The following is a 25,806-nucleotide window of genomic DNA, read 5'->3' as shown; positions in this document are numbered from 1 at the left end:
ATTGGATTTCCTCAACTTCTTTGTTTCAGTAACAATCTTTTCCATACAGTATAATTCCTCTTCTGCGTTGTAGTCTGTCCTAGCCAAAGCACACAGCAGCCATAGACTCTGCAGCCAGCCAGCCAGCCAGCCATCCAGCCATAAGTCAAATAGCCATTTACTGCAAACGTCCAGTAATTGGACATTTTTGTACCGTTTGAACGAGGGACTAATTTTTCTCTGGGACCCTTTCATCCCAAACCCATTAAAAGGCTGGCAGGGCCTCGTAGACCAGCCACACACACACACACACACTCTTTAGTGGTTAGACCAGCTACAAACCACTAGTGTACAGCCACAGAGTTGGCAGACCTGAACAATACAAATTGGTCCAATGTTCAGGTAGCAGCCAGCAGGGCTTTCTAATGTGAACCAGGCAGCTTGTAAGTGTGCACATGTAAGACGTGATTCTTCATTAAAGACAGCAACAGGGGAAACTCTGTCCACATTCAGGTGGGTGTGTGTTTCAGGGAACCTCGTTACACACTCTATGGTGTGTGTGTGTGTGTGTTACGGTTGAATGGCGGGAACCCGTTTGCCGAGATTTACGGACCAAAAGCACTCCCTTTTCCCGGGATAAATAACTGCGAGAAACCGGTGAATTATAATACATTTTTTACATGAACAGCAAGGCATGAAATGGAACTTAAATGATATGCGATGTCTAAATCGAACTTCGCTACGGCATCTGCATGACGAATCATCAACGCTCAAGGTGGGGACGAACAGCCCATCTCAGTATGAAACTCAGTTCACAATGCATGTTGACCTATCATCTCATCATGGTGACACTTTTCCTTGTGACGGGTAGCCCTACATTTGCTGCAACACTATGCTATAGTAATATAAAGACCAAATGCCCATCTCCATCTGGCTTTCGGGGGTCACCTTATTTTTTTGGTGTGTAAATATCCTACTTTTTTTTTAAACTGCAACTAGGGACTTTTAAAACAGCCGTTGCTTTAATACCGTTAAATCAGTGCACGCGCGAGCAATCTCTCTCTCACAGTCTCTCTCTCTCTCTCACAGTCTCTCTCTCTCTCTCACAGTCTCTCTCTCTCTCACACACAGTCTCTCTCTCTCTCACACACAGTCTCTCTCTCTCTCACACACAGTCTCTCTCTCTCTCACACACAGTCTCTCTCTCTCACACACAGTCTCTCTCTCTCTCACACACAGTCTCTCTCTCTCACATACAGTCTCTCTCTCTCTCTCACAGTCTCTCTCTCACAGTCTCTCTCTCACAGTCTCTCTCTCACAGTCTCTCACAGTCTCTCTCTCACAGTCTCTCTCTCACAGTCTCTCTCTCACAGTCTCTCACAGTCTCTCTCTCTCACAGTCTCTCACAGTCTCTCTCTCTCACAGTCTCTCTCTCTCTCTCTCTCTCTCACAGTCTCTCTCTCTCTCTCTCTCTCACAGTCTCTCTCTCTCTCACAGTCTCTCTCTCTCTCACAGTCTCTCTCTCTCACAGTCTCTCTCTCTCTCTCTCTCTCTCTCTCTCTCTCTCTCTCTCTCTCTCTCTCTCTCTCTCTCTCTCTCTCTCTCTCTCTCTCTCTCTCTCTCTCTCTCTCTCTCTCTCTCTCTCTCTCTCTCTCTCTCTCTCTCTCTCTCTCTCTCTCTCTCTCTCTCTCTCTCTCTCCATCAACTCCATTCAAATTGCATCCAACATAGTTTATCCTGTTCTAGATTGATACATAGCCCTATATACACAATACCAGTCAAAAGCTTGGACACAGCTACTCATTCAAGGGCTTTTCTTTATTTTGACTATTTCCTACATTGTAGAATAATAGTAAAGACAAACTATGAAATAACACATACAGAATCATGTAGTAATCAAAAAGGTGTTAAACAAATTAAATATATTTTATATTTGACATTCCTCAAAGTAGCCACCCGTTGCCTTGATGACAGCTTTGCACACTCTTGTCATTCTCTCAACCAGCTTCATGAGGAAGTCACCTGGAATGCATTTCAATTAACAGGTGTGCCTTGTTAAAAGTAAATTTGTGGAATTTCTTTCCTTGTTAATGCGTTTGAGCCAATCAGTTGTGTTGTGACTAGGTAGGGGGTATGCAGAAGATAGCCCTATTTGGTAAATGACCAGGAACAGCTCAAATAAGCCAGGGGAAACGACAGTCCATCATTACTTTAGGACATTAAGTAAATACAGAAAATGTCAAGAACTTTGAAAGTTTCTTCAAGTGCAGTCGCAAAAAACATCAAGCGCTATGGTGACTCTGGCTCGCATGAGGACCGCCACAGGAAAGGAAGACCCAGAGTTACCTCTACTGCAGAGGATAATTTCATTAGAGTTACCAGCCTCAGAAATTGCAGCCCAAATCTATGCTTCACAGAGTTCAAGTAACAGACACATCTCAACATCAACTGTTCAGAGGAGACTGCGTGAATCAGGCCTTCATGGTCTAATTGCTGCAAAGAAACCACTACTAAAGGACACCAATAAGAAGAAGAGACTTGCTTGGGCCAAGAAACACCGGTGGAAATCTGTTCTTAAGTCTGATGAGTCCAAATTTGAGATTTTTGGTTCTAACCGCCGTGTCTTTGTGAGACGCAGAGTAGGTGAACAGATGATCTCCACATGTGTGGTTCCCACCGTGAAGCATGGAAGAGGTGTGATGGTGTAAGGGAGCTTTGCTGGTGACACTATCTATGATTTATTTAGAATTCAAGGCACACTTAACCAGCATGGCTACCACAGCATTAGCGATACACCATCCCATCTGGTTTGCGCTTAGTGGGACTATCATTTAATTTCAACCGAACAATGACACAAAACACACCTCCAGGCTGTGTAAGGGCTATTTGACCAAGAAGGAGAGTGATGGAGTGCTGCATCAGATGACCTGGCTTCCACATTCACCCGACCTCAACCCAATTGAGATGCTTTGGGATGAGTTGGACCTCAGACTGAAGGAAAAGCAGCCAACAAGTGCTCAGCATATGTGGGAACTCCTTCAAGACTGTTGGGAAAGCATTCCTCGTGAAGCTGGTTGAGAGAATGCCAAGAGTGTGAAAAGCTGTCATCAAGGCAAAGGGTGGCTACTTTGAATAATCTAAAATATATTTGGGTTTGTTTAACACTTTTTTGGTTACTACATAATTCCATATGTGGTATTTCATAGTGTTGATGTCTTCACTATTATTCTACAATGTAGAAAATAGCACAAATATAGAAAATCCCTTGAATGAGTAGGTGTGTCCAAACTTTTGACTCATACTGTATAGGTATATAATGTATTATCTGAAACAGGTAGGCTAGGACATCTATATATATAGGCTAATAACATTAGGGGAAATATTATGAAAGGTAGGCCTAAATATGCGCCAGCCTACTAATTATAGTGTTATATTTCAAAATTAAAATCTAAATTTGCTTGCCTGTTCTTGTAACATTGTAGGCCTCGTGCTGCAGCAGAATCGCATGCTCTCTCCCTGCTTCATCATGGTTTGAACTATGCGTGTAATTCAAGTCCATATTATTCAATACAGTAATACAGTTCACACTCAAAAAGATTAGCCTAGTGGAGCTAGTTTAATTTATTTACCCAAGAGAGCATACTCTATAGCTAGCTAGCTACATCTATGGGCTTTTATGTTTTTCTGTCCTTCGTAATCTGCAGTATCCTTTATCATATACGTATTGGGTAATGGCACAGTCATTTGGGCTTGGGCCTGGGCTCATTAACTGTCTTCAATGTAGGACTCATAAAATGTCCATAAGGTATGGCTCATCAGGCTCAGGTAGCATCCGGCTTGAATTTTCAATCAAAGCTCTAATCAAATCCAGACATAGGCCTATTTATATGCTTTATAATGCTTTTGAATGACACTTCCAGTTTTGGCGGGAAATACAGGGTTACTCGGGAGAAAAGTGATTTATTCTCGGGATGGAACATTTGTAAAATACGGGGAAAATATTCAATGCTAGTAGTGTGTGTGTGTGTGTGTGGGGGTTTGAGTGTTTTTGTGTGCATGTGCGTGTGTGTGAATACACATACCTGCCCAGGCTGTTGGCAGGGCGTCTGGAACTCTGCCTGTTGACACACCTCTTTGACCTTCTTGTACTTGGGCAGGCTGTTGGTGTGAGGGGTGGTTGGACTGCCTCCACCGTCCTCCTTCTGCCTCAGGAGTTTCCTGTAGAGGAACACAGGAGAGGGACAAGTCAGGTTAGGGGACAGGTATTGGTTAGGACAGTGGTAGAGGTGAGGGTTAGAGTAGGGGCAGGCTATTGGTGTGCTGGGTGGTTGAACTGCCTCTTACATTCTCGTCCTTCCTCAGGAGTTTACTGCAGACAGGAGGGACCGGGGAGGGTTAGGAGTTGTAGTCAGTTTTTTAAACGTTTTTTAAACAAGCTGTGTGTCTGAAAATCTACGGAGAAGTAGCTTCCCATGCCAGGCCTCCACTCTAATGGTCTGTATCCCAAATGGCACACTATTCCCCATATAGTTCACTTCTTTCGACCATAGGGCCCTGGTTAAAAGTTGCGCACTATATAGGGAATAGGGCCCAATTTGGGTCGCAGACATTGACTGGTGTTGCAGTAGGCCTCCTGCCTTCCAGCTGCTGTTTGTGTGATGGGGTAATTAACGACAGAACACTGCTGTGCCTGAAATGAAAGACTGGTAACCTCTGACCTGTAGGGCTTTAGCCTGTTTAATCCACCATGTGTATGACGCCTGAACACTGGGGTTTTTCATCGACTGCATCCCAAATGGCACCCTATTCCCTATATAGTGCACTACTTTACACATAGGGCTCTAGTCAAAAGCAGTGCACTATGTAGGTAATATGGTGCCATTTGGAACAGATACATACTTTATGACTGTTGAGATAAGCCTCTCCAGACCCTCCACTGTGTTACTATACAATGGAGAGAATATACGGAGCTATCCATCACAGTGCTATTGTATGTCTGCTTCCCAATTGGCACCCTATTCCCTACATAGTGAACTACTTTTGACCATAACCCAATGGGCCCTGGTCAAAAGTAATGCACCAGATGGGAAAACGGGTGCCATTTGAGAGACACCCCCTCGCTCTGTTACTCAACAATGGAGAGAATCTACTGAGCCATCCATCATGCTTCTACTGGGGTCGGTGTTCAACCTCAACATACTGATAGCCCTGTCAGTGTTAGCCTGTTCCTGTTTCAAAACGACTGAGCCATCCTTCACTTTGCTATTGTAGTGTACACTACATGGCTAAACGTACGTAGACACCTGCTCGTCGAACATCTCATAGAGAGCTACATTGGCTTCCGTGACTTCTCTGTTTCCTTTAACCTGTCAGACAGGACAAGACAATGCAGGACAGCAGTCACAGACACTCTCAAAGGCAAGGGGACAGGTTGTACTTTAGGGTCACAGTGTTCTGTTGTCATAGTTGTTATGCCTGTGCGTCCGGAGAATGCAGTCAGGGTTGGCAGTGCGGGTTGGTAGTAGAGTTGGCAGTAGGGTTGGCAGTGCGGGTTGGCAGTATAGTTGACTGTTGGTTGGCAGGGCCGTGTGGGTCTAAGGGCTAGAGTGGTGCCAGTGTGCCAAAGCCAGGAAGAGGTCAATGTGCTTTGCGCAGGGTAGAGCTGGCCAAGGCTGGGCAGAGATGGGCAGGGCTGGGTAGAGATGGGCAGGGCTGGGTAGAGATGGGCAGGGTGAGTGGTGGTGTGAAGCTGGACTGGGCCAGATGCCCGGGCTGGCTTTCCTGGGGCTCGGAGGACACAAAGTAGCTTTAGTGTAGATGTAGCTGCCGTCCGCCGCCTGCTAGCTCAGACCGTAGTTAAAGCTAAAATTACAGCCGAGGACAGTTGTAAATACCTCACTATCAACAGGTTTCTGTACATAGAAATATGAGGGTACAGGAAGTAGGTATTGCTCAATAACACTATCATTTCAAGCATTTTATGGCAGGGAACTAAACAAAGCAGTGAATGAGCTGGAGGGGATGGCTTTAGATAATCTTACGCGTGAGGGGTTGCATCCCAAACGGCACAAAGGTTTCTCTCCGGCTACATGTCTCAGACCTGGGAGGTTTCCTTCAGTGTGCCCCTGGCATTACCGCAGCTCAGAGTGTTCACAGACACAGACGAAGCCTATAGAAACACACCAGATCATATCCTGACTGTGTGCTGTAGGCCTCGGTTCTCTCACGACTGGCATGCTCACTCACGAAGGCTTCTTTACACACAGTGGCAGCAACACGTCCTGTGCGTGTGTGTCGTATGAGACTTCCTGTCCTTCCTCAGGTAACATCAGACGATGTCTAACACGAACAGCCCACGTCAATGTTGTGCATGTTTAACTCCGCTGCTCTGCCATGCTTGTATCCGGCTGGCTCCCCTCCCATCAGGCAGAGCAAGGACACACAGACAGACAGTGACAACTCCAGGTTACCGTCTACCTCCAAAATGTCACTCTATTCCCTATATAGTGCACTATATAGGAAATAGGGTGCAATTTGAGACACAGACACGGTCTCTCTTCCCAGCCTTGAACACTTGCAGGCCCCACACAAGGAGGACAAAGGCAATGTATATGTCCCAAATGGTATTCCCTATGTAGTGAACACATTTTGACCAGGGCTTCTGAGTCTCTGAGTCTTACTGACACACAGCACAGGGGCCTCGGCCTGGGCTTGGCTGTGATCACGTTTTCTATTGCTGTCCCTATGGAGCTCTAGTCGAAGGTAGTGCATTATATAAGGAATAAGGTACTATTTGGGTCACAGCCTCTGTCTCCCACATTGGAAATGCAGGCCCAAAAGAGCAGGCTGACAGACAAAGATGTCCCTTTAAAGCCCTGTGTGCCAACGCCTGCCTGTGAGAACTGTCTCGATGCACCAGGCAGGCGTTTATAGATCCTAACATAGATCAAACAATGCTAAAAATGATATTCCCAACCTTCACCACCATGGTCTTCCCAACCCACTGTGGGTCTGGAAGTGTCTGTCTATTTGGGACGAAGGCTGTGTGAATGCTCGTCCGCTGCCTGACACGTTTGGGATTCAACGAAATGCACAATTGGTGTCACACATTTCTGTACTAACTGCTGACTTGGATCTGTGGTGTTGTGTGTGCCTTTTGCGTGCATGCATGTCTCTGTGTGTGTATGTGCATTCGTGTGTGTGTGTGTGTGTGCGTGCGTGCGTGCGTGCGTGCGTGCGTGCGTGCGTGGAGGGGATAGGAAGAAAGGACATCAGTTTACCCTCTCTCCACTAGGAATGTGTCCCTCCAGACTTTGGGTTTCCGATTGGGTTTGAATCTGGAAAAACAAAATCCACGTTAGTCCGTGTAATTCACAATGGCCTGCCTGTGGACTTACCAATGGTGCGTCCCAAATGGCAACCTATTTCTTATTTAGTGCACTACTTTTATTTAGTGCACTACAAATGGCAACCTATTTCTTATTTAGTGCACTACTTTTATTTAGTGCACTACATGGTTACCCTGTAGCGCATTATATAGGGAATAGAGTGCCATTTGGAACACACACCATGAGCTATGTTGGTCTTCAGTGTACAGCCAGCCAGAGTAAGTTATTACACAAGATGATTCTAGTATTGCTGAGGTTTTGTGGAGAAGCGATAACGAACTGAAATTTGTTCTGTATGTTCTGTATACTTTATTTTTCCTTGCCATAGTGCTAAAAACTTTAAGGGGAATCTGGCATTCAAACCACAAAGTGGTTCCATGAATGTGCAAAGATTGTTCAATTAGCTTTTTGGGGGGGGGCAGATTTCACTCACGTAAAAATACATACTATAAGTTTCTCTTGTATAAAAATACAAACTTTGTCCTTAGGGGACATCACGGTGAAATTCGGATGGCAGTCCATGTGTACCTGTTGATAAAGATATGGATAAGAAAATAGAATACAAATATGTGTCCATGTGTACCTGTTGCCAGTTTTCTCATGCTCCAGTAGTTGGAGGATGGACTTCCCATCCATGTCCGGAGGAGTGTCCAGCCCAGCGATGTGAAGGATGGTGGGAGCCAGGTCAATGTTCAACACCATTTGAGTGTTCCTGTGGAGAAACAAACACCATAAATAACACCACCATAAACAACACCACCATGAGCACCAACACCATAAACAACCACACCAACACCATAAACAACCACACCAACACCATAAACAACCACACCGACACCATAAACAACCACACCGACACCATAAACAACCACACCAACACCATAAACAACCACACCAACACCATAAACAACCACACCAACACCATAAACAACCACACCAACACCATAAACAACCACACCAACACCATAAACAACCACACCAACACCATAAACAACCACACCAACACCATAAACAACCACACCAACACCATAAACAACCACACCAACACCATAAACAACCACGCCAACATCATAAACAACCACACCAACACCATAAACAACCACACCAACACCATAAACAACCACACCAACACAATAAACAACCACACCAACACCATAAACAACCACACCAACACCATAAACAACCACGCCAACATCATAAACAACCACGCCAACATCATAAACAACCACACCAACACCACAAACAACCACGCCAACATCATAAACAACCACACCAACACCATAAACAACAACATAGACACCATAAACACCAACACGATAAACAACCATACCAACACCATAAACAACCACACCAACACCATAAACAATCACACCAACAACATAAACAACCACACCAACACCATAATCAACAACAACATAGACACTATAAACAACACCAACATAAACACCAACACCCCAAACAACCACACCAACACCATAAACAACCACACCAACACCCCAAACAACCACACCAACACCATAAACAACCACACCAACACCATAATCAACAAAAATACCAAATGTTGTGACACTTTGCTCTTGAAATTCCAATATCTTGAAAACGTGACTGCTGACGTGCAAAACATTTTGGGACTGTATCAACAGTGGACTAATGGAAAAAAATACCACGTTTTTGAGTGGAGTTATCCTTTAATGCTGAGTGCCAAACAGAGTGGCATTGATTTCCATTTTCAGTGTAATTTGGTATTGTTGTTGGTTATGGTAAGATAGTTTTTTGAGTGGATTTGTCCTTTAAGGAGAAAGATTGGGGGTAAAGCTCTAGAACAGACTAGCATCCTGTTCAGGGGATGTACTTGTACATCAAGCAGCCTCACGCTACGCTATGGCCCGTTCTGGCTTGGACGAGGCTTACTTACACTGCTCCAGGCTCGACGTTGGGCCCTCTGAGGAAGAAGGGTACTCGGATGTCAAAGTCATAGGGCATTGACTTCCCCTTTACCAGTCCGAACTGACCGATGTGATAGCCATGGTCAGCAGTATAGATTACATAGGTGTTGTCCAGCTCTCCACTCTCTACCAACATCTCATATACCTGGGGAAAACACAGTCGTGTGTGTGTGAGCAACGAACAGACACAAAGAGACAAATAGACAAACTCACACCTCATGAGCTTATTACTACTGCACATACAGTACCAGTCAAAAGTTTGGACACACCTAATCATGCCAGTTTTTTTCTTGATTTTTTACTATTTTCTTCATTGTAGAATAATAGTGAAGACATCAAAACTATGAAATGACACATATGGAATCATGTAGTAACCAAAAAAGTGTTAAAGAAATCAAAATATATTTTATATATGAGATGAATTCAAAGTAGCCACCCTCTGCCTTGATAACAGCTTTGCACAGTATCTCCCTCCCTACACAAATTAAAACTAGAAAGTGTAGCTAGAAACAGATTGTCTTACCTTCTGAACAGAGTCGTCCACTGACATGAGCGTCTGTAGTCTCTTCCTGTGTAGGAAGTTAGTGAATTCCATGTGGATGGGCCTCATGGGGCCGGTGTACTGCATGATCCAGTGCTTATCCATGTTTGGGGCGTAGTTATAACTGGGGGTGCTGCAGAGAGGAGAGGAAACACAAGATAGTTAGTTAAATAACTTATTTTTACCCATTCTGTTCTCTGTACATCAGTTTAGATGACGAAGAGGAGGTTGGTGAAGGGGACGACTCATAATAATGGCTGGAGTGAAGCTTGATGTGTTTGATAACATTCCATTTCATTCTGTTCCAGCCTTTACTATGAGCCCATCCTCTCCATTTAAAGTGTCACCAGCCACCATTGCTTGAGATGCACCCCAAATTCTCCCTATGAGGACCTAGACCTTGTAATGCAGAGGCTATGAAAGACAGAACAAACACAGTGTGTCTGTTCAACCCTCACTAACAGTCCTGGAAATTGAGGAGGCAAGAGAAGCAAAACATGCAAGAGTCATCCGAATACCAACTAGCCATAAAGAAACCCTTTGTGTGTGTGTGTGTGTGTGTGTGCACGCACGCACACACATGTGTAACCCTTTAAGGTTTCAGCAGTAGTAGTCAGCAACCACCTGTCTGTCATTTCTCAGCCTTCTGCAGGTGTCAATGGCTGTGTCCCAAATGGCACCCTACTCCCTACATACAGTAGTGCACTACTACATTATGTAGGGAATAGGGTGCCATTTTTGGGCCACAGGTGTCTGTGGGTTCGACCCTGCTGTCTGCTCTGTTTGACAAGCATCAATAACCAAGATGTTTACTAAGGAAAATTCTCTCCCCCCCTCTCCCGCCATCCCCCCTCCCTCCCTCCTCTCACACTGAGTCGACAGACCTCTTGGCTAAGAGGAGTCATTTGAGGGTTGGCACATGCTTAAGAAAATAATAGCCGTGTTGGATTCTGGGCCCACAAGTCAAGTTGGTTACAAGCCCTGGACTGTGAAGACAAGACGTGGGTAAACAGAGAGAGAGAGTTGTTGGTAGATGTGGAGGTGTAAAGAGACATCGACTGAGGCATTGGCTGGTACAAATGTGTGTGTGTCGTTGCTGGTAGCTGTGATGAGGTCTATAGAGACAGGTTCAGTACACCTGTCTACCGTGGTGCTGGCTTTTGGTTTAGATGCTGACGAGGAACGTTCCAGAGACATCGGGTAGTTCAGACAAGGATATTTCACACCACATTCCCTGATGCTGCAAATCCTTAGTGCATTTAGCTGTTAAAAGGTTGCACAGTAAAACAGTTAAACAGCTAAACCCTGTTTGTCGTAAATCAAAAATGGGCGTCTGTAGTTTAAGGGAACTGTGGAAGGGGACGGTTTGATGTTAACGTCATTAACATTCCTGACCCAAGGTGTAGCTCTCCCTCTCTGCATCACAAGTCACACCCTATTCCCTATGTGATGCACTACTTTTGACGAAGGCCCATAGGGGATAGTGTGCCATTTAGGACGCACGCTGGGAAGAAGAACAACTGGATTTTTTTACTAGATTTTTTATTTAACCTTAATTTAACTCGGCAAGTCAGTTAAGAACAAATTGTTATTTACAGTGATGGCCTACCCCGGCCAAACCCGGACGACGCTGGGCCAATTGTGCGCCGCCCTATGGGACTCCCAATCATGACTGGATGTGATACAGCCTGGATTCGAACCAGGGACTGTAGTGATGCCCCATGCAGTGCCTAAGACCGCTGCGCCACTCGGGAGCCCGGGGACGTGAATTAGGAACCTGACAAACCCTCACAGAAAACCACAAGAAGTGGTTTTATTTCTTTAAGTACATGTTAGGGTGTACTAATACACTTTGACTGGCAGTAGATGTCTAAACATATTCTGACTATGAGCTAGCTACACCTCGGTATTGTGTGGTGTCTGAACAAGACAAAGCTGAACATTTAGCTTTAGGGTGAAAATAACCTTAAACTAAAGGGCCTTAATTAACCCCTTGCTCTATCCCAAGCTGAATGTATCGCCCTTTAAATGGTGTGGTGTGGTTGTAGTCTAAGCTGAACACTAACCCTGAGAGCCATAGAGGTAATCCCAGACTAATACCCTTTAGAACCCTGGCTAGATGTATTCTGTGTCCAAAATGGCACCATATTTCCTATATAGCGTACTACTTTTGACCAGGGCCCATAAGGCTGTGGTCAAAAGTAGTGCACTATATAGGGAATGGAGTGTCATTTGGGAGGCAGCCAGACACTGACCCTGAGAACCTTGACGTATAAAGGTATAGTGTGACAGGTGTATGTGTCCTATAGGCCTCTCCCTATATGAGCTGGGCTCATTCTCCTGACCCCAACATTCCTTGTTCCCTCAGAGGTGCCCAGCCTAGACCCCAGCCCCCGGTGGCCCTGTGCCCAGAGACAAGCCTCTTTGTGGGGCTTATTAGACCTCCTGGCTGGGCGGGTGAAGAACACAATGGAGGTCTGAGGAGGAAAGGGGAGGAGGGCAAGAGTTACCACAACACAATCAGAGGAGAGGGGAACTTCCATAAGTAAGACGTTAAGCCTGCAACCTAGAGCTCTACTTGGAAAAAGGCTGGTTTGATGCTACTCACAATCTCTGGGTAGAGGAACCATCAATGGTGCACCAATGCCCATGAAGACATGCCACCCACATCAGACCATGCCTGCCACCTGTTCCTCTTCCCACTACACTGACCCTGGTGCTCACCACACACATGGTAACCTTGGCAACCCCCTATGACCCCCCCCCCACTCAACAGAGGCCTAAAACCCTCCCCCCAATACCCCTCTCTTTCCCTACCTCTACCCACTCACACATCCGGGGGCCTAGTACCCCCAGCCACCCCCCTCCTGCCTCACCTCCGACCCCCCCCTCACCACCAACTCTTGGACCCTCGACCCCCCTCCCCAGCCTGGAGGCTTGTGCTAAAAATACATGAATAATGTCACAAAGGCCTGCCTGCTCCAGAACATACAATGCATTCCTCACATCCCTACAGCCATGGGGAGAAGGGGCTGATTGATATAGACAGGGTCAGGATGTCCCAGGGAATGAAAAAGCAGGAAGCGAGAGAGGCAGAGAGGGAGGGAGAGGGAAGGGAGAGGGGGAGGGGGAAGGGAGAGAGGGAGGGGGAAGGGAGAGGTAGGGATGAAGGGAGCGAGGGTGAGGAAGGGAGAAGAGCGGGGGGAGTAGGAAGAGGAGAGAGAGGGACAGAGAGTGGGATAAAGAGAAAGTAATAGAGAACAAGAAAGAGAGATGGAGAGAGAGAGAGCGGGAGAGAGAGAGAGATCATGAATGAAGGGCAGGAGAGTGAGGGACAAAAAGAGAGAACAAACTGCCTAAACCTGACCCTGGTCTCCCACCCTGTCTTCTAGCCTCAGGACACGACTTCCAGGAGTGAAGGAGAGCAGCACAGAGCTGAGGAGGGATATAGAGCAGGGAGGTCGGGAGAGAGGCCGCCCTGTTCGGAACCATAGGAATAGAATCATAATTCTATATCATGATATTTCTATGATCGGAGGGCTGCCACAGTTCTGATGCTCCTGGATGAGAGCTCCACTACCGTGGGCTTGGCCTGAGAGCTCAGTGTCCTCTCCCAGGAAGATACGTTCCCTGACTATTCTTAGACGATAAATCACATCAGTTTCCCGCTGCCAGTCAGAAGGGTTTGCCAGAGGAGCGTTTTAGCAGCCTGTCATCATCTAACGACCAGGGGAAGGGTCTGTATCCCACATGGCACCCTATTCCCTATGTAGTGCACTTCTTTTGACTAGGTCCAATGGGATTAAAGTAGTGCACTATATATGTAGGGAATAGGGTGCCATTAAGGACACCGTCTTGGAGTACACAGAACTGTAATAATGTTTAGAAAATATGTGGAGATAATGGCTGCCAATCATAAACCACAGCACTTCAGACTTCAGACTCCCCATTGCAGCAAATACAGTGTTTGTGTTTGTGTGAGAATCCATGCATCTGTCTGTGTGTGTATGCATGTATGTGTGTGTCCGTGCGTAGTGTGTCTGACTCACATGTGTTGCGATGCGTTGGGGAACATCTCTGAGTACTGTGGGGCTGAGTCCTCTGGGCCATGGGGGGCAGCATGGCTGAGGACCATCATCACTGGCCGGTGAGGGTAAACCTTCTTGGACATCCGGAAGAAGTTGATACTGTCGTTGGTGATAAGGTCCGTGAAATAGTCCTGCAACAGGGAAAAACATAGTATTAGCTTAAATATTCATTGTGTGGACAAAACGGTTTGTATTGTACAGGTTAGGCTACAAGGGGTGATTTCTTTAGTCCTGGACTTCAGAGCGTGTTTAATGGAGACTATCCATTAGAAAGTGCTTCATCGTCTAGCAATTGGCGTAATCTGCATCCGGGAAGCCCAACCCAAAAGTTCAAAGTCTCTTCTTTTCCAATGTCATGGTCCTTTAACAGCAGGTCAAAGTAACATGGCTGCTGTCTTTGACATGTTGTTTAATGCCTTTAGTTTTGACCTATCCAGGGCTGTCCCTCAAATGGCACCCTCTTCCCTAAATAATGTGCTACTTTTGACCAGAGCAGCCCAGATCTGCACAGAACATTAGACACAGAGAAACCACTATACTGCTCTCCTAATTCCTCCTAACTCCCAATCCAGTAGCAATCCACATGAGTTAGCAGCTGGCTACTCGCCTGTGTGTGTTTGCAGTGTGTGTGTGTGTGCATGTGAGCTCTGCATGTGTGTGCGTGCGCGTGTGCATGTGTGTAAGCTGCCTCATGAGTGGTTCTGTGAGCCGGGTGGACAGTATTGGATATGACACCGGTGTTGACACTAACACTTGATGGTGAGAGGAGGTCAGTGGTCTCAGCCGGCGCGGTGTTATGACAACACTGAAGTCTCCCCCTCTCTCGCCCTCTCTCTCTCTCTCTCTCTCTCACACACACCCTCTCTCTCTCAAAAGAAAGGAGAAATGTACAGATCAGGCGTAGACTGTGGAGCAATGGGCTTGGGGCTGGTCGGGTCAGGTGGGGGCCTCGCTAGGAGCCTCAACCTAGCTACAGTGCACTAACCCTAGGGTGGAACAAAGAGGGAGAGGGGGTAGGAGATGGGAAGGACACCTGGTTCTCCTCACCCTTTACCCCCCAGGCAGACCCTCTCTCCCCTGGGTAACGCTAACAGGGTCTCTGGGTCAGGCTGCGGAGAGGTTAAGGGCTGGGGCTGAGGATGGCTGGTTTAAGAGAGGGAACGAGTGGCACAGCAGTATAAAACACTGCATCTCAGTGCTAGAGGCGTTACTACAGACACCCTGGTTCGAATCCAGGCGCACAACTGGCCCAGCGTCGTCCGGGTTTGGCCGTCATTGTAAATAAGAATTTGTTCTTAACTGACTCGCCTAGTTAAATAAAAGGTTAAATAAAATGTAAAAAAACGAACGTCAGCCGTGAACAGCCATGCGCAGCAGATCACCTGCTGGGTGTCCACCACAAGTGGCGAACCGTTGGGGAAGTTCAGCCCAATGCTCTGTGGTCAGATGCAATAGGACCTGACGTTGGTTATGATGTGTCCTCTCTCTAAGGCTGTTACCTAGAGGCCTCGTCCTCCAAGGCTTCAGCAGAGCTGAAAGGGGAAGAGAAATGTATCCACTCTTGGACAATGTGCTGTGTTGCAGTATGCCTATTACCATTCATTACCTTGACGACATTAGCAGCGGTATGTCACGACCACTGACCCAGTAATCCCATATGTCTGAAGCTAAGCCGGAGAAACTCTAATCCATCTACTGGGAAGTTCACGTCAGAGTGTTCACTACCTTCCCGTCACTTTAACTAGCCTAAGTCTGCACCCTGCGGCCCAAAATGGAAACATTATTCCCTAGATCGTGCACTACTTCTAACAAGTGTCCTATGGACCCCTGGTCAAAAGTAGTGCGCTATATAGGGAATAAGGTGTCATTTGGGACAGCTGGAGGGTAACTCAGGTCAGAGTCACGGTGGTTTGGAGGAGAGTAGGACGATAATACCATGGTAATGCCATGTGCGTGCAATCTACCAGCCTCTCCCTCCCTCGAGCCAGTAAGTCATTAAAGGCAGCTATAAAACCATTAATAGCTCCAAGATGAATCACGTTAAATCTGATTTATACCATTTCAGGGAAATCCCGCTAACCCTAGATTCACTTTGACCTGACAGGGCTCCTGGCAGGGCTGACAGAGTGCAATGGTGCCATGCTAACGTGCCGCTGGTTAAAGTCATGCTTAGCTAATAGTTATGGCAACATGAGAGAGAGAGAAAAAAACATTCCCATGAAGACCACAGCTCCTTTAAGAGTTTCTTTAGGAAGTTCAGCTTGAGGGGACACTGAATGGGGCCGTCAGTCTGTCATGGAGTGAGAGGCAAGCCTGAAAAAGCTGGAGAAGCGGAGGGGGGAGTGAAATCCTTGGGCATGTGTATCACATCCTGAGTCCCAACTCAGAGCTTTACAAATGGAGACGGAAAGTTCCTGGTAGTGAATACATGGTCAAATCAACAGAATTTTAAGATGCACTGGCATTGCCCTTGTGTGTGAACTGTACACACAGAGAGATGTTCCCTGAACTTCTCACCGTCTATTGACCCTCTACTGCCCACTGTGACTGGTGACTGCCCAGTGAACTGTACACAGGAGGACTGCCATCCCCATCACTATCACTGTCCACAAGTCTACATAATGGGATCTGGCGAGTGTGTGTGTGTGTGTGTGTGTGTGTGTGTGTGTGTGTGTGTGTGTGTGTGTGTGTGTGTGTGTGTGTGTGTGTGTGTGTGTGTGTGTGTGTGTGTGTGTGTGTGTGTGTGTGTGTGTGTGTGTGTGTGTGTGTGTGTGTGTGTGTGTGTGTGTGTGTGTGTGTGTGTGTGTGTGTGTGTGTGTGTGTGGTACAGTATGCGTGCGTGCCTGTGTGTGTGTGTTTCCACTGCCCACCGCAGTGGTTTTAATTTATAGGGTCCACTTGGGTCTGAAACCACAACATGCTCGTCTACTCGTCTCCCAATCCCGTAAACACCTCAGCCTCAACTCGTGGGTAACTTAACACCTCCGTCTAACTCAACAAGACAAGCCATTTGACGTCTGAGTACCATGCCAAGCATTTATTTACCCATCCTTCTGACAGCCACTGAAACACCCTGGTCAACATGAACCCACACCATGCCCTTTTGACTAAGCTAGCTGGCAGGACGTTGACACAGAGCAGGGGATGCATCCCAAATGGCACCCTATTCCCTATGCAGTGTACTACTTTGACCAGGGTCCATAGGGCTCTGGTCAGAAAATAGTGCACTATATAGGGAATAGGGTGCCATTTGGGATGCACCCCAGCACTGGGAAAGACTGACAGCTTTTACTAAAAACACATAGAGAGATGGGAGAGGGGGGCGCCCTCCTGATGCCATGCGGAAGCCCCATCCCCTCCACAATCATGGAGTTATCACTTCACTCCTAGCCAGCGTCTGACACTGACATGACAAAATGATTCCCCTTCCTTTAGCCTTCCAGAGATGTACAGTAGCATGGAGAGACTCCACAACACCCAGAGAGAGAGAGAGAGAGCGATACAGAAAGAGAGTGAGAGAGACAGAAAGAGAGAGAGATAGAGAAAGAATAACAGAAGCATACGAACTCCACAACCTCAGAAAGAGACAGAAAGAGAGAGAGAGAGAGACAGAGAGATAGATAGAGATAGATAGAGATAGATAAAAACAGACAGAGAGCGCGAGAGAGACACAAAGAGAGTTAGAGAGAGACACAGAGAGACAGAGAGAGAGATAAAGAGACAAATAGGCTGAGAGACAGAGAGACAGAGAGAGAGAGAGAGATAAAGAGACAAATAGGCTGAGAGACAGAGAGAGAGAGAGAGATAAAGAGACAGATAGGCTGAGAGACAGAGAGAGAGAGAGAGAGAGAGAAAGAGAGAGAGAGAAAGCGAGAAAACAAAAGCAGGGTGGTAATTTCTAAGAGTAATGTAACTTCTAACCCCCTGGAGGCAGCCAGCGTGTCTGCTTTACGATCTTTAAACGTTGTGGCACGCCACAATAAAATAAAACTGTCTCTCAGAGCAAACTCCCGAGACGCCACTTCAAATTACTCATTTCAACACTTCCCCTTTAATTTACCCAGGATTCCTAGCCTGGCTAGGGCATGCCAGAGATATAAACCAATAGGAACCCTGCAATTAGCCGGGAAAAGACCTTACATTCAATTACATTCAGTCATAAAGGAAGAACAAATAGGTGATTGAGATTAATGGGGCATCTTTAAGAGCAGACAAGGATTGGACGCACACACACACACACACACACACACACACACACACACACACACACACACACACACACACACACACACACACACACACACACACACACACACACACACACACACACACACACACACACACACACACACACACACACACACACACACACACACACACACACACACACACACACACACACAGGGAACACCACTAGCAGGCATGCAGACATACCTTGGCATATTCTGCGCCGTGCTTCTCCTTGTAACCGTTCCGACAGACGGTGTAATTATAAAAGCGGGAATTTTTGATCAGCCCCACCCACTCCCGCCACCCAGGAGGGATGTAGCTGCCGTTGTACTCGTTCAGGTACTTCCCAAAGAACGCTGGGATGGAACAGAGGAGAGAGAGAAACGAGAATTACAATTAGAGAAACTTTCATGTAGAAATGTTACTTTGGCTTCACAGACATTAAAACATCATCCTCGAAAAGAGTACAAGATATTGGCTCTGATTTATTGTCTGTAAGAACCTGCAAGAAATGTCTCTAAATCTAATGATTCACTGGCAATTTTTGGATGCTTGGCGAGCAATGTTTCTCATAACCACAGAGTAGGGTAGTGAACTGACTCGATAAATATCAGCAATTTTTTCCCCTGTTGTGTGACCTTTCTCCGACCCTAACACCCCACTAACACCTCAGCCCCATGAATCCTGTACCTGGAACTGTTTGTGTGCCTCTAACTCTGTCCCTCCCTCTCTCTTCTCCTAACCAAACATCTCTCTATCTCTCCCCAGTAGAAGCCTCCTGGGCACAGGGCCAGTCTACCCAGAGAGAGCTAATTGTAGACCAACATATCAGCTCCAAAACCACAGCCCTCTTCGCTCTGCAAGCCACAGGACCCCATTGAGCTGCCCAGCCCAGAGCCTGTACGCCTCCCCACATGCCTGGCCTCCAAGCCATCACTCAGGCAGACACTAGCTGATGAGCCCCGACAGGAGCCTGGCACCCAACCCATGTTTGCATTTCTCACAGCAGACAGACAGGCAGGGAGCAGGCAGGGAGGGGGGGAGGGAGACAGGCAGATAAAGGGGGAGGGAGACAGGCAGATAAAGGGGGAGGAAGACAGGCAGATAAAGGGGGAGGGAGGCAGGCAGATACAGGGGGAGGGAGACAGGCAGATAGAGGGGGAGGGAGACAGGCTGATAGATTGGGAGGGAGACAGATAGAGGGGGAGGGAGACAGATCGAGGGGGAGGGAGGCAGGGAGGGATGAAGGGAAGGAGGCAGATATAGAGGGAGGGAGACAGATATAGAGGGAGGGAGACAGATATAGAGGGAGGGAGACAGATATAGAGGGAGGGAGACAGATATAGAGGGAGGGAGACAGATATAGAGGGGGAGGGAGACAGATCGAGGGGGAGGGAGACAGATCGAGGGGGAGGGATGAAGGGAGGGAGACAGATATAGAGGGAGGGAGACAGATATAGAGGGAGGGAGACAGATATAGAGGGAGGGAGACAGATATAGAGGGAGGGAGACAGATTTGGAGGGAGGGAGACAGATATAGAGGGAGGGAGACAGATATAGAGGGAGGGAGACAGATATAGAGGGAGGGAGACAGATATAGAGGGAGGGAGACAGATAGAGGGGGAGGGAGACAGATATAGAGGGAGGGAGACAGATATAGAGGGAGGGAGACAGATAGAGGGGGAGGGAGACAGATATAGAGGGAGGGAGACAGATATAGAGGGAGGGAGACAGATATAGAGGGAGGGAGACAGATAGAGGGGGAGGGAGACAGATAGAGGGGGAGGGAGACAGATATAGAGGGAGGGAGACAGATATAGAGGGAGGGAGACAGATATAGAGGGAGGGAGACAGATATAGAGGGAGGGAGACAGATAGAGGGGGAGGGAGACAGATATAGAGGGAGGGAGACAGATATAGAGGGAGGGAGACAGATAGAGGGGGAGGGAGACAGATATAGAGGGAGGGAGACAGATATAGAGGGAGGGAGACAGATATAGAGGGAGGGAGACAGATATAGAGGGAGGGAGACAGATAGAGGGGGAGGGAGACAGATATAGAGGGAGGGAGACAGATATAGAGGGAGGGAGACAGATATAGAGGGAGGGAGACAGATATAGAGGGAGGGAGACAGATAGAGGGGGAGGGAGACAGATATAGAGGGAGGGAGACAGATAGAGGGGGAGGGAGACAGATATAGAGGGAGGGAGACAGATAGAGAGGGAGGGAGACAGATATAGAGGGAGGGAGACAGATATAGAGGGAGGGAGACAGATATAGAGGGAGGGAGACAGATATAGAGGGAGGGAGACAGATATAGAGGGAGGGAGACAGATATAGAGGGAGGGAGACAGATATAGAGGGAGGGAGACAGATATAGAGGGAGGGAGACAGATATAGAGGGAGGGAGACAGATATAGAGGGAGGGAGACAGGCGAACGGAGGGACGGTTCCAGTAAAAAATGTGTGTTTGACTAACAGGAGTGATTGTCAACAGGCATTTGGGGAGCTGGTGACTGACTGAACTCTGACAGGGAGTGTGTGTGCCACTCTGTACCACCTTACCTGTCCTGTATCCTGTATTGTTGAGGTAGACGGCGAAGGAGCGTGGTTCATGCTGGGCCTGCCAGGACGGTGAAGAACAGTTCTCGTTGTTGGTGTAGGTGTTGTGATTGTGAACGTACTTCCCAGTCAGCATGGACGAGCGCGACGGACAGCACATGGGCGTGCTCACAAAGGCATTGGTGAACGAGGTGCCTCCATCTTCCATTATCTTACGAGTCTTATTCATCACCTGAAGAGAACCTAGAGGGGAGGAGTAGCGAGGAGAAGGGAGAAATGAGGAAAGAAATACATTAAAAGACGAACAGCAAGTTGAACAGTTATCCAGAAACATTTCCATGTGTCGCTGACACCAATCGTCACAGACTGCGGTGTTATAGCCTTCACAGTGACCCATGTAACTAGATTACAATTGACACAGTTCCGACTGTTCTGGACTGCCTAGCTTTTACACGGTTCCGTTTGTAGATCTTCCTTCATGACTTTTTAACCTGCTGCTCAGTACTGACAGTGTGGGAGATGGATTTTTGTCAGAGAGGAGGATTGCACCATTGCATTTCCCTGTATGGGAAACACTATGGTCAAACTAGGATTGGAGCTTTTCGCATCCCATCCTATTCTGTCAGAGTAATAAGTAACCATAATCCATTACACAAACACTGTACACCGCTCCACAAGGCCAGATGGCCCCTCTATCTGTTTGCGCTTCTGTCTGGGAGACAGAGGGAGCGAGAGAGAGGTGAGGATGTTCTCAGTCCCAGAGCGGTAGATAGCAGGGCCAACCATGCACCCTGTAGATTACAACGCTGATCCACAGAGCACCTTATAGTGGTAGTGACCAATACAAGACCACCACTATAGTCCCAGACCTCCGTAGGACAGACCGAGAGATGTACACTAGGAACCAAATGGAAGGAAACGGGCAGAAAGAGTGAGGGTCCTACCTGAATTTGTCCAATAAAAATGCGTGTTCTCATTTTCTGTTACAAAACGTTTTGCTACAGTGTGCACTAATGAATACAACCCAGATTCATACAGCTAAGGCAGCTCTTACAAAATACAGCTAACAGGACCACTGCCAGACCTCCAGGGGATCAGCATGAAAGTCTTACCAAGCTCCGTGTCCTGATCGTCGGTTATGATGAGGATGATGTTGGGCCTAATGTTCCTGCGGTCCCTCTGGATGCGTCCCCTCAGGCCTCCCTGGGCTCTGGTGGTGCTGAATGCTGAACAGCCCTGGTCCCAACCCAGGGACAGCAGGCCCAGCCAGGACACACACACCAGCAGCATGGCGGAGGGAAGAAACCCACTGGAGCTCTCTCACTTCTGAGGAGGAGTCTGAGGAGTCTGAGAGACAGACACAGACACAGAGAGAGAGAGAGAGAGAGAGAGAGAGAGAGAGAGAGAGAGAGAGAGAGAGAGAGAGAGAGAGAGAGAGAGAGAGAGAGAGAGAGAGAGAGAGAGAGAGAGAGAGAGAGAGAGAGAGAGAACAGAGAGAGAGAACAGAGAAGGTGTTAGTCGAGATGCAGTATTTACTGACACACTGTTGACAACGTGTAATTAAAGAGAGACAATGAGAGAGAGAGAGAGAGAGAGAGAGAGAGAGAGAGAGAGAGAGAGAGAGAGAGAGAGAGAGAGAGAGCAACAATGAGAGTGAAAGGCAGAGTGAACGTGAGACAGTAACATATACTGAGTGTGCAAAACATTAGGAACACCTTACTAATATTGAGTTGCATCCCGCTTTTGCCCTCAGAACAGCCTCAGTACATCGGGGCATGGACTCTACAAGGTGTTGAAAGCATTCCACAGGGATGCTCCAATTCCGGTTGTGTCAAGTTGGCTGGATGTCCTTTGGGTGGGGGACCATTCTTAATATGCACGGGAAACTGTTGAGCGTGAAAAACCCAGTAGCGATGCAGTTCTTGACACAAACCGGTGCGCCTGGCACCTATTGAGTATACCCCGTTCAAAGGCACTTGAATCATTTGTCTTGCCCATTCACCCTCTGAATAGCACACATACATAATCCATGTCTCAATTGTCTCAACTTGAAAATCCTTCTTTAACCTGTCTCCTACCCTTCATGTACACTGATTGAAGTGGATTTAACAGGTGACATCAATAAGGGATCATAGCTTTCACTTGGATTCACCTGGTCAGCCTGTCTCGGGAAAGAGCAGGTGTTCCTGATGTTTTGTACACTCATTGTAGATGGAAAGAATAAGAGTGAGTGAGGAAAAAGTGGTTTACTACTGTCTTATCAAAGCAGTCGTAAACCAGTCTGTTCTCTTTCCAGAATACAGTCAACAACCGTCCCAGATTCACCGCTACATTTAAACATATTTACTTCCCAGAAGTTACATCCATCTGCTCACAAATCATACCCCAACTCCACTATGTCTGTGTCCCAAAGGGCACCCTATTCCCTACGTACTGCACTCTCCTTTTGACCAGAGCCCTATGGGAAGTAGTAGGGAAAAGGGTGCCATTTTGATATGCAGACTACAGTGCATTCGGAAGTATTCAGACCCCTTCCCACACCTGTCTATATAAGGTCCCAATGTTGACAGTGCATGTCAGAGCAAAAATCAAGCCATGAGGTTGAAGGTATTGTCCATAGAGCTCCGAGACTCTATTGTGTCAAGGCACAGATCTGGGGAATGGTACCAAAACATTTCTGCAGCATTGAAGGTCCCCAAGAACACAGTGGCCTCCATCATTCTTAAATGGAAGAAGTTTGGCCAAACGCCCGACCATACTGAGCAATCGTGGGAGAACCTTCCAGAAGGACAACCATCTCTGCAGCACTCCACCAATCAGGCCTTTATGGTAGAGTGGCCAAATGGAAGCCACTCCTCAGTAAAAGGCACATGACAGCCCTAAAGGACTAAACAAGATTCTCTGGTCTGATGAAACCAAGATTGAACTCTTTGACCTGAATGCCATGCGTCACGTCTGGAGGAAACCTGACACCATTCCTACGGTGAAGCATGGTGGTGGCAGCATCATGCTCTGGGGATGTTTTTCAGCGGCAGGGACTGGGAGACTAGTCAGGATCGAGGGAAAGATGAACAGAGTAAAGTACAGAGAGATCCTTGATGAAATCCTGCTCCAGAGCGCTCAGGACCTCAGACTGGGGCGAAGGTTCCCCTTCCAACAGGACAACGATCCTAAGCACACAGCCAAGACAATCAGGAGTGGCTTCGGGACAAGTCTCTGAAAGTCCTTGAGTGGCCCAGCCAGAGCCCGAACTTGAACCCGATCAAACATCTCTAAAGAGACCTGAAAATAGCAGTGCAGTGACGCACCCCATCCAACCTGACAGATCTTAAGAGGATCTACAGAGAAGAATGGGATAAACTCCCCAAATACAGGTATGCCAAGCTTGTAGCGCCATACCCAAGAAGACTCAAGGCTGCAATCGCCTGCCAAAGGTGCTTCAACAAAGTACTGAGTAAAGGGTCTGAATACTTATGTAAATGTGATATATCAGATTTAAATGTGTAATACATTTGCAAAAATGTCAAAAAAACTGTTTTTGCTTTGTCATTATGGGTTATTGTGAGTAGATTGATGAAGATATATATTTTAGAATAAGGCTGTGAGGTAACAAAATATGTAAAAGTCAATGGATCTGAATACTTTCAAAATGCACTGTATATATCGTTCAACAAACAGACCAGAAGACCATCCTGAGTTAGCCACTCCAAACGTTGAACAACTTTACTATGAATGCGTCCCTAATGGCACTCCCTATATAGTGCACTACTTTTGACTAGAGCCCTATGAGCCCTGGTCAAAAGTAGTGCAATATAAAGGGAATGAGGGACCATTTGGGACAGCCTATAACAGTTCCAGCATGTGCTGTGTGTTGAGTGAAATACTCAACCCTTAAATGAAGATCAACCCCAGAAACCTCAACCCAGCCTGAACCTGGACAAGAACAGGCTGGGAAACACAAACGACAGACAACAGACACTGACCCATCTTAAGGCAACTATTAGAGAGAGAACTAGAGAGAGAGCTCACCTGAGTTGACATCATCTGTATTATAATGTCATCTTGTTCTTAATCCCTTCATATCATTTCACGAGAAAACACATCCAGTGTAGAGGCCTGAATCTGCTTCTCTCCCTGTGTTGATCAACTCTATCACACGTCAACCATCTCTCTCTCTCTCTCTGGCTATCTCCACGCTCCAATGCCTTCCCGCAAGCCCCACCCTGAACCAATCACAGCCCTTCCTCCCACCTGTCAGTCAACAGGCACCCCAAGCTCGTCAAGCGTGACAGGGGAGGTAGGGGTGGGTGGGCGGGGAGGTAGGGGGGGGTGGGGGGTGATGAGGTAGGGATGGGTGGGTGGGTGGGGAGGGAGAGGGTGAGGGGGAGAGGGGGGGTGATGAGGTGGGGGGGGTACAGGGAATAGGGTGCCATTTGTGATGTCACTGTCGATAATAACCACTGGCTTATTGCCTCTTCTACATTTACCACGTTCAGAAAGACGCCAATGAGTCTCTGAAGCTTTGGAAAGACGTTGATTTATGGTCCATTGGTGTTGATAGAACTTTCCATCTGGTATTGACTGGGTAAATAGTTTTTTTCCACTCTTGATAACATTGCTTACCAAGTTTATCAAATCAAATGTTATTTGTCACGTGCTTCGTTAAACAACAAGTGTGGACTAACAGTGAAAAGCTTACTTACGGGCCTTCCCCAATAATGCAGAGAGAAATGTTTTAAATACATTGTATTGTCTGTTAATATGACTTAATAGACTGGTTTTAAACTGGAGACATACCTTACTGTTTGGTTAAGAGTAAACTGTATGTTGAATGGTGAGTAAGTTAAAGTTGAAAACCTACCCTATGTTTTCCCTTAATGCTGATCATGAAGGAAAACACAAAAAGATATTGGGATGGAACCTTTAATTCAGCCATTGCTCCCTCTTTACTCCTTGGAGAAAGCCCTAGTGCTAGGTTGGGAACTGGCTCTGGGCCTGTTTGCTAAAGTTGAGGGGCACAGAGGCAGGGACAAAGGCAGTGACACCCACTGGGGTTTTGGCCCAGAAAGCAG

The 25,806-nt window shown here is 47.1% G+C and overlaps 1 protein-coding gene across 4 annotated transcripts in view; it reads right to left on the bottom strand.

The window, feature by feature from the left end:
- Positions 1–25,806, bottom strand: part of sulf1 (sulfatase 1) — a 68,862-nt gene that overhangs the window by 20,337 nt on the left and 22,719 nt on the right. For all 4 annotated transcript variants that reach the window (XM_071328782.1, XM_071328783.1, XM_071328780.1 and 1 more), the window contains exons 2-10: positions 21,847–22,081; positions 20,738–20,977; positions 18,377–18,528; positions 13,904–14,073; positions 9,837–9,987; positions 9,283–9,458; positions 7,951–8,079; positions 7,260–7,316; positions 4,062–4,197 (exon numbers count right to left, since the gene is read on the bottom strand). In XM_071328782.1, coding sequence (XP_071184883.1) covers positions 4,062–4,197; positions 7,260–7,316; positions 7,951–8,079; positions 9,283–9,458; positions 9,837–9,987; positions 13,904–14,073; positions 18,377–18,528; positions 20,738–20,977; positions 21,847–22,024 — 1,389 coding nt within the window. In that variant the 5' untranslated portion in view covers positions 22,025–22,081. The remainder of the gene's footprint in view (positions 1–4,061; positions 4,198–7,259; positions 7,317–7,950; positions 8,080–9,282; positions 9,459–9,836; positions 9,988–13,903; positions 14,074–18,376; positions 18,529–20,737; positions 20,978–21,846; positions 22,082–25,806) is intronic.

Source organism: Salvelinus alpinus, chromosome 10 (assembly GCF_045679555.1).
Source record: "Salvelinus alpinus chromosome 10, SLU_Salpinus.1, whole genome shotgun sequence".
NCBI classification, from domain to species: domain Eukaryota; kingdom Metazoa; phylum Chordata; class Actinopteri; order Salmoniformes; family Salmonidae; genus Salvelinus; species Salvelinus alpinus.
This window is presented reverse-complemented; position numbering and strand designations above follow the sequence as displayed.